We start from the raw sequence: 18,238 nt of genomic DNA, 5'->3' as shown, positions 1-18,238 counted from the left end.
CCTCCCTCTCTCCCCCCTTTATCCCCCTTCTCTCTGTATTTCTGCCTTTAAAATAAATAAATAAATCTGTAAAAAGAAAATAAATTTTTTTAAAAAAGAAAACATTCACTGGTAAAGGGTTTTGGGTGTTCATGTAACTGTCAAATATTTCACATTTGAAAATTTTCAAAATTAATCATCTAACATATATATGTGATGAAAACTATATTTAAAAAAAAGCTGGCCGGCGCCGCGGCTCACTAGGCTAATCCTCCGCCTTGCGGCGCCGGCACACCAGGTTCTAGTCCCGGTCGGGGCACCGGATTCTGTCCCGGTTGCCCCTCTTCCAGGCCAGCTCTCTGCTGTGGCCCAGGAGTGCAGTGGAGGATGGCCCAAGTGCTTGGGCCCTGCACCCCATGGGAGACCAGGAGAAGCACCTGGCTCCTGCCATCGGAACAGCGCGGTGCGCCGGCTGCAGCGCGCCAACCGCGGCGGCCATTGGAGGGTGAACCAACGGCAAAGGAAGACCTTTCTCTCTGTCTCTCTCTCACTGTCCACTCTGCCTGTCAAAAAAAAAAAAAAAAAAAAGCCAAGTAGTACTATGCAATTCAAAACAGTAGTTTCCATTGGGTAAAGCAGAGAGTTAACAGGGAGGGGACCACATAGGTAGTTGAGTGTCTCGGATATGCTCTAATTTGTGTCGTGGACTCATGAGTATTTATTTTTTTGCTGTGCTTTGTGGCTTTCATATATGTGACTTTTTTGTATATGTCAAATGCTATATTAGAATAATAAAGGCGGGACCAGCATTGTGGTACAGTGAGGTAAGCTGCTGTTGTAATGCTGGCATCCCAAATGAGCATTGGTTCGAGTCCTGGCTATTCCACTTCTGATCCAGCTCCCTGCTAATGGCCTGGGAAGGCAGTGGAAAATGGCCCAAGTATTTGGACCCCTGCCACCCAGGTGGGAGACCCAGGCTTCTGGCTTTGGGTTGACCCAGCCTCAGCTGTTGCAGGGGGCTGTCTTATCTCTTATTATCTCTCTCTCTCTTATCTCTCTCTCTCTCTCTCTCTGTAAGTCTACCTTTTAAATAAATGCATCTTTAAAAAATTTTAAATAATAAAGGAAAATAAGCAATTGAGTTGAATTAGAAGAAGGTTTATGACACATTATTTCTCTGAGGATAAATTTTAAAAAGATCAGGGATGGAATAGTAGGAGGGGAACACCTGTGTGGTTTTGATTGACCCAGTTTTTCCCAGATGTAGTTGTTCAAGCAAGCATTTTCATGCAACATACCTTGAGGTTCCCTAAAATTAATGGTCTCAAGGTTTCTTTCAGATATGATGTTTGAGGAGGAACAAAAGGAATCTAAAAAGTTAGCCTGTTGAAAAAATAAAACTATATTTCATAGTGATTTAAATGTAAATACTGTAACTTCTCATCCATACTTGGGCCATCTGCTGCTGCTTTCCCAGACACCTTAGAAGGGAGTTGGATCAGAAGTAGAGCAACCAGAACTGGCACCCGCATGGGATGCTGGCACTGTAGGCTGAGGCTTATACTTCTGTGCCACAGCACACACACACACACACACACACACCCCACCCCCCAGTTAACATTTCCTACATCAGCCTTTCTCCTTCTATCTAATTATCAAAATTAGCTTTGTATTGTATCGGCCATTCCCACCCAGGATTTCCAATTCTGAAAGGATTTCCATTCTCTATATGAAACATCCGATTTCAAGAAATTGTAGTCTCCAAGTTTTAATTTTTCCCACAAGTAGACTATTTAGTGTCTTCAAAGTGAACTTTCTAGTAACCTAGCATCATATATGCCCATTTCTGTTCTACCATGGCCTATGCTAGTGTACTGGTGTGAATGGATCAGATATTGCTGTGGCAATAAACCACTCTACAGAGTCTGAACAAGGTAGAAGTTTATTTCCCACGTAACACTCATGTGCTGGGCAGGATGGGAAGAAACTCTGTACTACAGTCATTTGAGAGTTCCTGCTGTTGGAATTTTTGCCATGGCCCAGTGTACTTTGGAACATTTAGTCTCCTCAGTCACTGCATCAGATCACAATATAGACCGGAGAATTGCCAAGTGTCAGTGTGGCATTTAGCATATTGCATTGCCAGAGCTAGTCATGACAGGAAGCAGCCTGTCTCTGCATAGGTGGTACCAACAGGACGAAATTGGAATCCTGGTAAGCTTGGCAATAGTTTATATAGGCATATTCATGTGTCTGCTTGTTTGTAGTTGAGGTTTTATCTTGGAGCCATATCTTAGATGTTGGAATCACATATAAATAATTTAACTGATGTCACTTTTTTATATTCCATATAGATTTGTTTGCCTTCAGGTTGAATGTATACATAGTTGAGCTTTGATAAAGAAAATAAATTAACAAAAGCAGGTAGAAGGGGAGTAATTTATGTGGATTTAATGTGTGCATTAATATTCTCTGTCATCTTTTTTATGGCAGCATGAGAACATTCCTTTTGAAGACAAGGTTTCTTCTGTTAAAGTGGTAAGTTAATGTGATAGTAAGCTGGATGTTATATAATGTTGAAGCTATAGTCATTGGCTTATTTGTAGTTCAGCTACTGCTTTGTATACACTAAATATATTTCAGTGTCTTTTTAAGAGTGGATGTGAATGGTAAGATAATTGAATACATGTCTGTGTTGTTTTGTGCAATAAAGTAGAAAACTTGGGCTCTCTAATCTTTTTTAAAATTTTTATTTGTTAAGGAGATAGATGGAGAGAGAGACAGAGAAGTGCCCCCCCCATCCATTGGTTCACTCCCCAAATGCTTGCAATGGCCAGAGCTGGGCTAACCCAAAGCCAGATGTTGGAAATCTAATCCAGGTTTCCCATATGGGTGTCAGGACCCAATGCTTGAATCATCACTTGCTACCTCCCAGAGAATACATTAGCAGGAAGCTAAAAGCAGTAACAGAGCTAGGATCTTGAAGTCAGACAGTTCAGTATGGGATGCAAGTGTCTTAACCAACATCTTAACTGCTAGGCCAAATACCTACCCCAGGTGTCTTAAATTTTTATCCAGGAAAAAAAGAATCTTGTATGGACATTTGAAGCTCATATGTGTTCAATACTACTGTCTTTAACAGAATATATATGGCTTCAGTTAGAGTCAAGAGAAAAATGTCATTCCAGGACATTATAGTTTTCTGCACGCGAGTACCAGTTGCATCAGAATGGCAGTGGAACAGTGGGGCAATAGGAACGTACAGAGCAAGGAACCAGAAGTCATTTTCCTCCTCCAAGTGTAGATGTTTCACCTGTGGCCTCAGGCTAAGTGGGCCTTAGCCAGATTCAGTGAGAGTCTACAAGCATTAGGGGCAGAAGGAATGATAGGTGCAAAGTCCTGGTGACCAAGGAGGACAGACAGCATTCCAGGAGCTGAATGGTACCCAAAGAACAAGGGGAAAGTGCAGGACAGTGCAGGTCAGATCCTGTACCTTCCTAGCAATTGTAGGGACTTTGGATTTTATTCTTAGGGTAAATAAAAGTCACTGGGTACTTAAACAGAGTGTGGCAGGACCAGACATAAATTTTTGAAAGATTTCTTTGCCAAAAATGTGCGGAGTAGATTACAGGACAGAAGTGGATACAAGAACCATTGTGAGATTCTTGCCCAGCTGAGACAGGATAAGAAAATGTCTTAGGGTGGTGGTCTAGTTTTAAGTGCTCTGTAAGAGAATGTTAAGTTCATTTTCAGGGGTTTGACTTTGTCTTTGCTTCTGACATTTCTCTTTTAGGATTTTCTGTGGCATCCAGAAGTTAATGGTTCTATGAAACAGTGTATCAAAGTATGGACTGAGGTCTGTATTTGAAAATGTAGGCCTTTTTTTTCCTTATTTTTTTTTCCTTATTATTTTGGGAATAATTTTTAAAAGCCCATGAGCATTCGTGGCTCTTCTTCCCTTTACTTAATGGTCGCGTTGTCCTATACTTTGTCCCTACCTTCTTGATCGCAACTAAGCCGTGACAGCAGGGCAGACAATGGATCCACGCTGTAGCACCTCACTGGGAAGAAACAGTGTGGATCCATTGTCTCTGCCCTGCTGCCACCATTCTAACAGAAAGGTGGAAAGGCAGATTTTGCTTCTGCCAGACTTTCCAAGCTTACGATTTTCTGTTACTGGTATAGTTTAGCTCATTCAAACCCTGGTAATTGTTCCAGCTCACTATTCTCTTGAGCCATTTCTCATTTTGTCCTTCAAACTCATGTCTAGATACTTAAGGAAACTTTTTGTTCTGTTTTCTTAGCCTTTCTTTTGTTTTATCATTGCATTTGTGCCAGAAGAAATGAGGCTACTATGTTTCATCTTGGAATGTGCAGAGATAAATTAGATATAAGGGCAGACATCCTGTTAGCCTCAGAAAACCCCTAAATTCTCACGAGTTTACAGTCTCTACAGCAGTCTCCATATAGCTCTTTGTCAGGTCTGTAATTAAACCCATCTTCTTCCTCAGAGGCATTTGCATTTGAAGTGGATGAACCAATATTCAATTTTGTTGACCTTGTTTTGTTTAATTGCTTGTTCTGCAACATCATTTCTTTTTGCTTCTTTTCACAGAAAATGTTTAGTATTGTAGTTAGCATCATACAATGAATAGGTTTTTGTAGAATCATGTGAGAACTTATCCAGTATTCTAACTTTTTTCTTTGAGAAAAGGTGTCTAAGTCTCAAAAAACAAAACAAAATAAAACTTGGAGAGACAGTTTCTTGAATTCAGCTTTCTGCACTTAATGTATTGTGCTTTTGTTGATGTCCAGAAGTATACAGCAGTATTATATGTATATTTTTAAATAATTTAAAGATGTGCTTCATATTTATGGCTGAAATTGAAAGAATATCTTGTAAAGGAGTAGAAATTCATGGTTAAACCTCAATTTAGTGTTAAGTCCTGCAGGATCACACAAACCTTTAAGTTTTTATGTTGCTTACTAACCTGGAGTTGCATTATGTAGCCAAATTTGTAGTTCCCATAATTTGCTAAAATTAATTTTGGAGTTTAATTTCTGTTGTGAAATTCCTTTTAGATTGTTGGGGAAAAGGAAAAATTCTAATATATATTTTGATATAAGTATGTAGTCACCTAAGATTGATTAATTGGTGATTCTCATTGACTCAAAGTATGTATGTATGTACAAGGGACTTTGTTCATAAGAAAGGAGAATTTTAAAACAACTTTATTTTGGGACAAAAAAAGTTTTAATCTGTGCATAGTTTTTCATAATGGAACTCTGTAGACCTCTCATGTGTTTGTGCATATGTGTGTGTGTATCTATTTTTACATTATTTCTGTACTGCTTTGCTAGTTCCTGAAAATAAAAAGACCCACATTTTTACTATTTATGTACTATGATTGCCTTGTTCTGAATGTTAGGGATGTAGTTGGGCATTAGCCCCGCCTCAGCCCTAAGAAAATGTGCAGTTCAGTGGAGAGTGACTTGTTGATTAATAATGATAAGGTAAGTTGAAGTCTAACAGAAAACTAAGCACAAAGAACTATGAAAACACAAAGAAAAAGAGGAACTAAGGATATGGATGGTGAGAGTATAGGTGATGGTCTAAAAGATTTCACCAAAGCTATAATATTTCAAGAAAAGTTATGGACTATGAGGATAAACTCATATAATAGAATAGCCTTATAGAAGTCTCTAGGCTTTAGCGCAGTTGAGTTGAGAAGAAATTTAGAAGTCTCCTGCCACAGTCTGGGCCCTGGGCTGAACACTGTTGATGAGCTGGTCAGGGGGACAGAATTGTCACTGGCGTAGGCTTCCAAATGATGACATGTAGAGGTGATGAAGCGATTGACAAGGGACAAAGTTACAGGGGATAGGCTGTAAATGTGATTGTTAAAGTTTTTCTAACTAGTTTTCAGATAAAGCGATCTCAAAGGTGAGAGTGTGGAGTAAAAGGTAGGATTCATCCTTGAGAAGGAAATAGCCTATGCAGCAATGTCAAGGAGAGTGTGCAGCCTGGGCCAGGATTCAGCAGCTTGTGTGGTGTGGCTGGAGCTGAAAGACAAAGTGATTCTTTATCTGTGTTCGCTTTTGGTGGTTCTTTTTGTGAGTCTCGTTTTGAGGGAAGTTGGTAAGAGATACTAGATTGCATGTGATATGCTAAATCATGTTTGGGGGCATTGATTTTTATCTACCTCTGTCTATGTCTGTCCATTTTTGTTGTTGCTTCTAAATACATCAGGGCATGTTTCCTAAAAATAAAGACTTTGGATTGAAGGGTAGTGGAAAACTATTGAAAGTTTTAAACAGGAGACTGATGAGCAGTAGTAGGAAATTAGGCTACATTCTATAGAAATCAGCAATTTCAATTTAAGTAGGTGAATGGGAATTATTAAAGTCTGATCTTGGATGGATTAGAGGGGTCTTGGTGTGAATTGAAGAGAGACTTGAAGCTATATGAATGAAAAGATTGAATAAATAAAGGAGATAGGAATTAAAGAGGAGAGCTTGTAGGGAAAGGAATTATGGAGAAGATTCTGAGAAGCAGCAATAAAGAAGAAAAGCAAGAGAGCAGGGAGTATAACCTCACATACAGGAGAGAGAAAAACTTCGAGAGGTGGCTAATAATCAGTGTCTCTTTAGAACTAGCTGAACATGGCCGGCGCCATGGCTCACTTGGCTAGTCCGCCACCTGTGGTGCCGGCACCCGGTTAGGGTGTTGTATTCTGCCCTGGTTGCTCCTCTTCCAGTCCAGCTCTCTGCTGTGGCCCAGGAGTGCAGTGGAGGATGGCCCAGGTCCTTGGGCCCTGCACCCGCATGGGAGACCAGGAGGAAGCACCCGGCTCCTGGCTTCGGATTGGCGCAGCACGCCGGCCGTAGCGGCCATTTGGGGGGTGAACCAATGGAAAGAAGACCTTTCTCTCTCTCTCTTTCTCTCTCTCTCTCTCTCTCTAACTCTGCCTGTCAAAAAAAAAAAAAAAAAAAAACTAGCTGAACTGTAACAAAGCTCCAGGCCATAGCAGACCAGACTACATTAACTGGCTCTGACAGCAATTTTTTTTTCCTTAAAGATTTATTTATTTGAAAGACAGAGTTACAGAGAGGCAGAGGCAGAGAGAGAAAGAGAGAGAGAGATCTTCCATCCGCTGGTTCACTCCTCAAATGGCTGTAATGGCTGGAGATGAGCTGATCCGAAGCTAGGAGCCAGGAGTTTCTTTGGGGCTCCCACACAGGTGCAGGGGCCCAAGCACATGGGCCATCTTCTAGTGCCTTCTCAGGCCATAGCAGAGAGCAGGATCAGAAGAGGAGTAGCTGGGACGTGAATGGGTACCCATATGGGATGCTGGTGCCACAGGCAGAGGCTTGGCTGCCTGTGCCACAGTGCCAGCCTCTGACAGCAGCTTTAAAGGTGAAGCCAGATTCCAAAGGTGGCACATTGAGACATAAGTGAGAGAGAAAGGAACTGGCTGAGTGGGGACGGATGCATCTGTTGGTTACAGGTGTGAGATGGAAGACTGAGAGTAAGACAGGGCCAAAGCGCGGCTTCTGAGGGGGAAGATGATTGAACAGTTTAGGCTGAGGGGAGGAGGGAGAGTGGAGGAGGAGGAGGAGATTGACACTGGGGGGCGGGCTCACAGTGGATGAGGTTCATGCTTTAGGTGAGACGGATAGTGTTGGCGGAGGTAACTCATGAGGTGATACTGCTGCAGGGAGGACCAGTAACTAATGGGTTCTGGCTCCAGAAGTAAGAAGGGAGCAGATCTGGACCTGAGTAAGGGTCAGCCCGGAGAGCAGTAGGGGCCTGTCCATAGGTGGAGATGTCAGATGGGGGCAGCCAGGCAGGAGCTCTGAGTTCTGTTGTCCTTGGTAAGTTTGGTAATTAGACTTCCGAGAGGGAGCTGTGTAGGGATTACCAGGATTACCACTGTGAGGGTGAAAAATGGAGCCACCAAAGAATGAGAGGCAAAGTTAAAAAAAAATACAAAAAAATTTTTAAATAAAATAAAGATCGCCAAACTAGAAATGGGAATCTCTCTTAACAGCATTGGGTCATCCATTTTAATGTTATTTTACTGTTTTCAGAGCATGCTGCATTGAGCATGTGTTACCGTTGTAATGAGACTAACTGTACTTTTTTAGAAATATGAGACAGGTTTGTTATTACATTTCCTGCTTGTTGTTAATTATTCATCAGATACATGGTTGTACTGTTAGGTCTTTGATGTGGTTCAGAGTGTGTTGAACTCAGAAGACAGGAGCCTGAAGTTCTGACTGTGCTCCTGCCAGGGCTCCTCCTAGTAACTGTTCTGAGCTCTGTCCTTACTTGATAAGATATGCATACTATCTCAGTGTTTTTTTCATATCTGGATTTTAATAATTATGAGTTTATTTTGTTAAATACATGTTGAATTTAATTTCCCAAAAGTCTGTTGCTTTAGGGCACTGACCTTGTTTTTTATTTACCGTGTAACTCTGTGTATCCTGTAGGCTTCCATGAATACTTTTTACTAGACCGATACACTACAACTTTACTGTACATAATTTATGTACTCTTTATTCAGAGTCCAAAGTAATATTAGTTTACATTAGATTTCAGTAGTGTTTTTTTTTTTTAAGAATACCAAAGAGGTAATCATATAAACAGCATGCCATTCTGTGTAACCGTATAATCATGTATTTTAGGCATGGATATTTATGTTGCTGTAACAAGTATCTAATAAGGAATTCTAAAAACTTAAAACACACTTAGAAGGAAGAATTAAATTTCAAGGGAAAAACTAAATGATGTTACTTACATTCATTCTCTGAACTGGTTTTAACACTATTATAAAGGTTTTTCTTCCTTTAGGATCCCATTGGAAAGCCCCATGTGATTGTAGCAGGAGCTGCCACAGTAAGTTATTATCTGTATTTTTACATAATAATTTTATTCCACAGTTAAGGACATGCTGAAAAAGTTATTTTAAGTAAAATTCTTAATTGTGCTTATATCTTAATTCCTATTTTTGTTATAAATCATCAGACTAATGAATTTTAATAAAAATATCTGAATAAGTTTGAGTGAATTTTGCTGTTATGTATCAGTATTATATCTAAAATTATATTCCTCATTAATGTATACATTGAAAGTCTGATTTTATTAGACTACCTTCATATAGTTGATGAACTAATTTGACCAGGTTTTATTCCAATATTGAATAAAAATTGGAATTATCTTAAAATAAGATTCCTTGTTATAATAGGTAAATTATGTACATTAAGTTTTCTCTGATTAATACCAAATTAGTGCTGAATTTTCACTTCTTTTCAGTGGTCCATCAAGATTCACAATGGGAGCAATGAAGCACTTTCACAATATAAGATGAACATCACCTCCATTGCACCACTTTTAGAAAAATTGGCAAAGACTAGTGATGTTTATTGGGTCTTACAAGGTAAGAAACAAATAATTTGAAAGTGTCATTTTGTTTATATTTTAAGGAGTAGGTTTTTGTTTGTTTCAGTTTATGGGAATATAGTCTAAGAATAGAGGAAACTTGAACTACTTTTTTAAAATTTAAACAACAGAGTAATAAATTTCATCAGGAACTTCAGCTGCAGAATGTAACAAAGGTCTGTTCACTGGTGCTTCACTGCTTATCAAGCACACTTCTGATTAGGAAACAGATACTAACATCTGCTTCATAGTGTTAGAGTCATTGGGAAGTAAGTGTACTAGCATATATTAAAATTCACACCCTCTAGTTTATGCTTGGTAATGAAATTCCTTAAGAGAAAGTAGAATATTAGTATAACTCTTTTCAGGAATTTATAGAATGTTCATTAGTTCATGCCTCACACAATATGAAATGCCTTACATATTTTAGTAATTCAAGCTATTTGTCAGAAACTCAGGATTATCTCCACGTTGAATGTCAAATTTAATGGAACAAGAAAGGGTGATAATAATCTGCTCCACAATCCCTATTTTACTCACAGACTCATTGTTAACCTTTTTCTTATAAAGATGAGAAAAAATTAATTTAAATTATTTAGCGTAAGCAGTACAAGAATAGACATCTCAATCCTCAAATAGCGTTACCACCTGGGGACTGACATTTGCTGTTGGTTAAGAAGCTGCTTGGGATGCCTGTGTCCTGTGTCGACTTTATGCTAGCTTCCTGCTAATGTACACCCTCGGAGGCAGCGGATAACTGAGCAGTTCAGCCTGGTGGAGTTCCCAGTTGCCAGCTCCAGGCTGTGGCCTGGGCCAGCTCCAGCTATGGTAGCCTTTTGGGGAGTGAAGTGGCAGTTGGGAAATGTTTCTTTCTCCCTTCCTCCCTCCCTCTTAAAAATTAAACAAAATATCTTACTTTCTAGTCCTGTGAACAAAGTTTATAGAATTAGGCAGTGACAGAAAAAAATGAAATTGGCTGCTATTTATTAGGCAAACTTTCATAATCCAGTATTAATTTCTTGTTACCCAGTATAACCCAGACTCCAAGATTTTTAAACTCTTAAGATATACTAGAACATGAAGCTGTTTTCCCAAAACTGTGTACATAGAGATAAAAGTTCTTTAAATATGAGAACAATGTTAATTTACTCACAAATTGAATAGAAAATAGAAAATCTATTGTAAACTTTGGCCAGCTTTATGAAAAAATGATGAGGTAACTGGTATTATTTGGACTTTCAGAACAAAATATGAAATGTGGATCAACTAACTTGCATGATCAGTTTCTACCATTTAAAAATGTGTTTTGCATGTAGATCCTGTTTATGAAGTTCTATTAAGTGAAAATAGGAAAATGATCACGAATGAGAAGATAGATGCCTACAATGAAGCTGCAGTCAGTATTTTGAATAGTAGCACCAGAAATTCTAAATCAAATGTTAAGATGTTCAGTGTTTCCAAATTAATTGCTCAAGAAACCATCATGGACTCTTTGGATGGCCTACATCTTCCTGAATCAAGCAGAGAAACTGTAAGAATTCTTGTTTGTCCATAGATGTAGACTATCAGTTGGTTCAAGCCAAAAGTCACTGTAGCATGATTAGAAATAATTTACTTTATTACCATTTTCATTGCCATTTATTCTATTTAGATATGCTTTTAGAAATAACTTTGCTTTTTATCATCTACCTGAAGATACAGGGAGTGAGAGTTTACCATAATAAATAAGTTATGGAAGGGAGAAAGAAGAACTTCTTTTGTGGCGTGCTAATCAATATTAGTTTTTGATTATATGAAGGTTCAAGTTCTCAGAACCCTCAGGTTTGAAAATTACCCTGTTCCTCTAATATTAAAGCTTAAGCTTGCAAAAGTAAGCTTCAGTGAAGAGCACATTTGTTAAAGGTATAAAACAATTTCTATTATTTACTTACAGCTTATAGAGCCTAGCCATTACCCATGGTATAAATTAGATATTGAACAAATCCAGATCAACAGCTGGAAGGAGATTTAGGTTAAGTGTGAAAGAGAAGTGCATAGTTGTAAATGTTCACATATAGTAGAACAGGTTAGAGTTTTTCTTATTAAGCAATGATTCTTAACCTTTTGAGGGTTGCATAAACCCTTTGAGTATCTGATAAAGACAATGATTCCATTCCTCCTCTGCAGAAAGATATCTATTTTTGCATGTACAGATAGTTTTTTTGTATGCATTGAGGAGCTTTGTGGACAGCTTAGAAGCTACTTAACTTTGTAATGAAATTTGTAGGCTGGTGTCTTCAAGAGTATCAACCATAGAACTTCCTGAAGTCTCAGGGGCTAAAAGGGTAATGTATCTGACCATTTGAGTATTTTGAATGCTCAGGCTTAAATAATATCATCAAGAGTTCCACAGAAGTCTAAGCTATAAGAGTTTTATACAACTAAAATTTGGCTTCTCCTTCAACCGGACAGAATCTCAAAAGCTTGCCTAGAATAATTTTATTGTAATCAAACTATTTGAAGATTCTACATTTTACTTAACATTAGAAGTCATAAAATACAGAATACTGGGGCTGGTCATGGCACAGATGGTTAAGCCTCTGCCTGCAACATCAGCATTCCATATGGGTACTGATTCAAGTCCTGGCTGCTCCACTTCTGACCCAGCTGTCTGCTAATGTGGTTGGAAAAGCAGTGGAAGATGGCCCGAGTGCTTGGGTCCCTGCACCCACATGGGAGACCTTGATGGAGTCCCAGGTCTGGCTCAGCCCTGGCTGTTGCAACCTTTTGGGGACTTAACCAGTGGATGGAAGATCTCTCTGACTCTCTCTGTAACTGCCTTTAAAGAAAATAAATAAATCTTTAAAAACAATTATAGAATCTCAAGTGGTCTTTGTTAACCAAATGAAAGGCATATTACAAAAATTTTAGCTGAGAGATAATAGCTTTTCAGTAGCAGTTATTTTACATTCTGTTTTTCACTTCTGAAAACTGGGACTCAATATCTTAAGTGAAGCCTGCCAATTAAAATTCTTTAGCCCATAACATACTTCAGTGGTTTTTTTTTTTTTTAACTTTTTAAATTTTTTTAAATTCTTTTATTTAGATTATACAAGTTTCATGTATTTCACATATACAGATTTAGGAATGTAGTGATATTTCCCTTCTTTCTCCCCCTCCTGCCTATGCTCCAACCTTTCCTCCTCCCTCTCACGTTCTCACTTTTAAAAGTCACAACCCATTAGTCGCCATGAAATCAGTTTTTGTCTTTTTGTTGTTGTTGTTTTAAAACAATAGAATGGTGTTAGAGCACAGTGTAAGTCCTAAAGATCGGCATTGTTTCTTATAAATGTGTCCTGGTTCTCTATAAAATTATTTTATTGTGGATCAACATCTCAGAAATTTGAAACACCCTGAACTAGCAATTGCAGACTGAAGAAATGTCATCATTTATTTGCATGAGGGTTTGGAAAATTATAGCAAAAAGTATGAAAGCATTGTGGATTCAGTGCTGAAAACTCAGCAGTATTCACAGGAGAAAATCTGATGCCGAATACATCACCGACAAGATAATGACCAAATAACTCGATTTGTTCGCAGAGTGCAATGATTCTGATGAACGTGTATTGCAATAAGATTCTGAAGCCTGTAGACGGCTCCTGTTGTCAGCCACGCCCTCCTCTGACTCTCACACAGAAACTGGCTGCTGGTTTCTTCACTGTGTCTATTATTGGATATTTAATTTTTTATATAATTCATCGTAATGCTCATCGGAAGAACAAACCATGTGCTGATTTGGAAAGTGGAGAGGAAAAGAAAAATATTATCAGTACTCCTGTATCTACATTAGAAATACTTTTACAGTCTCTCTGCAAACTTGGCCTCATTATGGCTTATTTCTATATGTGTGACCGTGCAAATCTGTTTATGAAGGAAAACAAGTTTTATACACATTCCTCTTTCTTTATTCCAATTATCTACATCTTGGTTTTGGGAGTATTTTACAATGAAAATACTAAAGAGGTAAGAGTCATTTTCTTTCTAGTTCATGTTACCCTTTTCTTCCAATCTCTAGATTAAAGAAATAATGCCATTTACTGTGCCAGAATATATGGATGTGGAATTAGATGAGGATGAAGGACTATTGTAATTAATACTTCATTTAGTGGACCCTGAACTGAAGATTGTTGAACAGGTGGAAAATATGACGTATGAAAAATATGTTGTGATGTAGTGTTATTTTGCCTGCTTAGGGATGGAGGAAGTAGAAAAACTCCTGATTTTGTGATCATCCACAAGCACTGGTATCTTTTGTAGTAAAAAATAAATAAATTAACAAATGCCTGTATACACAGAAATTTTATATTTATGTATTTGTCAAACATTCATACATAAATGAGAACTTACATAATGATATGGCTACCAAAAATATTCTGAAGTTTATATTTTAGAATTGCTGTCATCACTTCAGAATGTGTGTGTAACTTCTTTACCAGACATGATTTATTTGAATTAAGGAATTCTACTGTTAAAATAACTCCCAAATGAGGATGATTAATCAGCTCTTCACTTCTGATGAGAATACACTAGGCAAAATAAACTATAATGAGATAACTTTTTCTGACAATGAAGTGTAAGAGAACTATAAGATTTTTTAAACTCTGAAATTCTAAAATTTTACTAAATAAAACTAATTTTTAGATTTAACATATTTATTGTAGTTTACATTTCACTCTAATATAAAACTATAAGAATTAACTTAAATGTTCAAAATCTTTTAGTTTACAGTTGTTTTTCAAATTCAGATTGTATTTTTAAAAGCTTTCTATTATAAATTTTTTAACAAGAAGTAAAATAATTTTTGACTGTCCCTGCCTATCACCACCAAAGTTCTTTCAATGGAAAGATTAGCTTTATATCTTACAAAAAATTTTAGCATACTTAATAGAGATTGTCTAAATAATTACTTCATTGTGAATTTTAAAACAGATTTTGTTCCTTTACACAGACTAAAGTATTAAATAGAGAACAAACAGATGAATGGAAAGGCTGGATGCAACTTGTGATTTTGATTTACCACATCTCAGGAGCAAGTACAGTAAGTATTTTGAATTTAAGTTTGGGCAGTATAGGAGCTAATGTTACTTCACAATTGTAGGACACTGGTTTTATTTTTTTTTTTTTTGTACTTTATATTCTCTACCAGTTAGAGATCCTGCTTTCTTTCTTCCCACTCAACTTTTCTGCTTTCTCATTCTTCTCCTAACTCTTCAATTTTAAAAGCAAAATTAATTTTATTAAAAAAGGTCAGATGATAATATATTTATATTTATTTGGCCTTAATTTTAATACAGCAGAAATAGCTGATGTCTAAGGATATTATTTCATATCATCTTGTTGAACAGTTAAAGTAAAGAAACTTTGTATAGAACAATTACAAAGGATTTGGTGTGGGCAAGTTACTATGGAAAAAAATTGAGTTACACTAGTGTATTTTATATTCTACCCTTCGTTATGCTTTTGCATTTAGAAAACCTTCAAACTCTCTTGCCCCAGTATTCAGAGAATCCAGATGTAGGTGTCTGTCATAGTAGACCAGATGTATATGCCATACTTGTCAGTATTAACCTCCTATGCTGTGGAGGACACCCAGTGTCTTCACTCCTGGATAAAGTTCTTTTTTTTTTCCGTCTCCTCAAGGGTCTTAAAAGACAGAATTCTCATTATCTGTATTCACTGAGTTGAGCTGGAACACTCCAACTGCATTATAGTTAAATCAAGCTTTTGTGGCTAGGCCTAAGAACCACTTTTTTATTTTTATAAGATTATTTATTTATTTAAGAGGTCGAGTTACAGACAGACAGTGGCAGAGAAGGAGAGAGGTCTTCCATCCTCTGATTCACTCCCCAAATGGCTGCAACAGCCAGAGATGAGCTGATCCGCAGCCAGGAGCCAGGAGCTTCTTCCAGGTCCCCCACATGGGTGCAGAGGCCCAGGCACGTGGGTGACCTTCCACTGCCTTCCCAGGCCATTAGCAGAAGGCTGAGTTGGAAGAGAAACAGCCAGGAAATGAACTGGCGCCCATGTAGGATGCTGGTGCCACAGGTGGAGGCATAGCCTTCTACACCACAGTGCTGGTCCCAAGGACCACTGTTTAACCAAAGTTTTTATAGTGAAGATTCAAACTGATTTCCATAAAATACGATTGAAAACTCACTATTTGTGAACTCCTGAACTGTTGTTATTTTAAAAGTTGGATCCAGCTTTTCTTTTTAGAGATTTTTTTTTCTTTTTTTGACAGGTGGAGTTAGACAGTGAGAGAGAGAGACAGAGAAAGCTCTTCCTTCTGTTGGTTCACCCCCTAAATGACTGCTATGGCCGGCGCGCTGTGCCGATCCAAAGCCAGGAGCCAGGTGCTTCCTCTTGGTCTCTCATGTGGGTGCAGGGCCCAAGCACTTGGGCCATCTTCCACTGCCTTCTCGGGCCACAGTAGAGAGCTGGACTGGAAGAAGAGCAACTGGGACAGAATCCGGTGCCCCGATCCAGACTAGAACCCAGAGTGCCAGCGCTGCAAGCGAGGATTAGCCTAGTGAGTCGTGGCACCGGCCTTTAGAGATTTTTTTAAAAGATTTACTTATTTATTTGAAAGGCAGAGTTACAGAGAGGCAGAGGCAGAGAAAGAGATGTCTTTGATGTGCTGGTTCACCCCCGAAATGGCCACAATGGCCAGAGCCAGGCCAATCTGAAGCCAGGAGCCAAGAGCTTCTTCCAGGTCTCCCAAGTAGGTGCAGGGTCCCAAGGATTTGGACCATCTTCAACTGCTTTCCTAGGCCATTGCAGAGAGCTGGATTGGAAGTGGAGCAGCTGGGACCTGAACCAGTACCCATAAGGGATGCTGATACTGCAGTGCTAGCCTTATCTGCAATGCCACAGCGCCAGCCTCTTGAACTGCTTTTTATTGCTTTGTTTACTTATATAAAGCACATATCTGTAAACAGCATCTGAATCAATGCTAAACTGAGATAAGAGGGGAGTGTTGCCCAGAAAGGAATATTTTGAAAATCCCATAGGAGCTGTTAAGAAAGTAAATAATGTTATTACTGAGATTTTTCAGATAGCTCTAAAAATTGGAAAATGATGTTATCCTTCATTGTATATTATTTTAAAAATTATTGATGGTTTTCTTGAGAGCAGAGGAATGGAGTATAATTTTTACTGAAATTAGATGACCATGATATCACTGGCAACAGTGATATTCCTGTACTTATTGCGGTTGAAGGGAGTTAGTATATTTGAGTGGTTTGGGAAGAGCCACAATAGTAAAAGAGGTCTGGAAGGAGAAGTAAGGATAGGAAGACTTAGTTTATAACTCCAGCTCGGAATTTATAGAATATGCCCAGATATTTTCCACGAAATAAGTGGAGATGAATCTTGAATCCCATTAGTGTCTCTGACATAGGAGTAGACTGGGTTAATCTGAGGAAAGAAAGGATTTCGTTTTAAGAAAATGCCACTGAAGCTGGCGCCGCGGCTCACTAGGCTAATCCTCCGCCTAGCGGCGCCGGCACACCAGGTTCTAGTCCCGGTCGGGGCACCGGTCCTGTCCCGGATGCCCCTCTTCCAGGCCAGCTCTCTGCTGTGGCCAGGGAGTGCAGTGGAGGATGGCCCAAGTCCTTGGGCCCTGCACCCCATGGGAGACCAGGAGAAGCACCTGGCTCCTGCCATCGGATCAGCGCGGTGCGCTAGCCGCAGCGCGCCGGCCGCGGCGGCCATTGGAGGGTGAACCAACGGCAAAAGGAAGACCTTTCTCTCTGTCTCTCTCTCCCTGTCCACTCTGCCTGTCAAAAAAAAAAAAAAAGAAAGAAAAAAAAAAGAAAATGCCACTGAGAGACATAATTAATTGCTGACATATTAAAGGTTAAAACTGCTATAAAATTAGATAGAAAAAATTAATTGCAGATTAAAATTCTTCAATTCAGTGATTCCAGAAAGAGTTTAGATCATAAAGGGGTGAAGGCAATTTGGCATTCTATTATAATCATTTACCAACCTAGCATTCTAATACATCTTCTTAGACTGCATCCCAATGCACTCTAAATTGCAATTTTAAAATATCCTTGTTCTGGAAGGACATGCTTTTAATTAACAAATCATTTGTAATGATTAATTAGCATATCCTCATACCTTTTTATAGGATTTTGTGGTTAGAAATTACCTGCTTCTACATTGGTAAAGCATTAAAAGCATAAGTTATGTTTTGGGACTTGATTGTTAGATAGTTGAGGAATTAGTCTTATTAAAAACTTTTTAGGGGCTACCATGGTGGTATAACAAGTTAAGCCATCACCTACAATGCCAGTATCCCACATGGGTGCCAGTTCGAGTTCTGGCTGCTCCACGTCCAATCCAGCTCCGTGCTGATGCACCTGGGAAAGCAGCAGAAGATGGCTCATGTACTTGGGCCCCTGTGACCCATGTGGAAGACTTGGGCAAAGCTCCTGGCTCCTGGCTATAGCCTGCCTCAGCACCTGCTGTTGCAGCCATTTGGGGAGTAAACCAGCAGATGAAGATCTCTCTCTCTCCGTCTCTCCCTCTCTCTCTAAGTCTGCCTTCCAAATAAAAAATAAATATTTTTTATTAGATTATTTGTATTTGTTGACAAACAATAATTGTACAATAAATAAATCTTTAAAAAATACATTAAAAAATTTAAGCTGCCATGATTATTTTAATTACCTAATCTTAATGTTTTTATTTTTAGTAAAATAAGTTGTACTGTATTTTTATGCTAAAAGAGAAACTCAAAAATTCCAGAGAATTATTCAAATAATCCAT

The 18,238-nt window shown here is 38.6% G+C and overlaps 1 protein-coding gene across 3 annotated transcripts in view; it reads left to right on the top strand.

Annotated features, from left to right (window-relative positions):
• Positions 1–18,238, top strand: part of CASD1 (CAS1 domain containing 1) — a 55,116-nt gene that overhangs the window by 16,716 nt on the left and 20,162 nt on the right. For all 3 annotated transcript variants that reach the window (XM_062178607.1, XM_062178608.1, XM_062178609.1), the window contains 7 exons: positions 2,473–2,517; positions 3,773–3,835; positions 8,837–8,881; positions 9,299–9,422; positions 10,741–10,955; positions 13,004–13,426; positions 14,412–14,501. In XM_062178607.1, coding sequence (XP_062034591.1) covers positions 2,473–2,517; positions 3,773–3,835; positions 8,837–8,881; positions 9,299–9,422; positions 10,741–10,955; positions 13,004–13,426; positions 14,412–14,501 — 1,005 coding nt within the window. The remainder of the gene's footprint in view (positions 1–2,472; positions 2,518–3,772; positions 3,836–8,836; positions 8,882–9,298; positions 9,423–10,740; positions 10,956–13,003; positions 13,427–14,411; positions 14,502–18,238) is intronic.

Source organism: Lepus europaeus, chromosome 20 (genome assembly GCF_033115175.1).
Source record: "Lepus europaeus isolate LE1 chromosome 20, mLepTim1.pri, whole genome shotgun sequence".
Lineage (NCBI taxonomy): Eukaryota > Metazoa > Chordata > Mammalia > Lagomorpha > Leporidae > Lepus > Lepus europaeus.
This window is presented reverse-complemented; position numbering and strand designations above follow the sequence as displayed.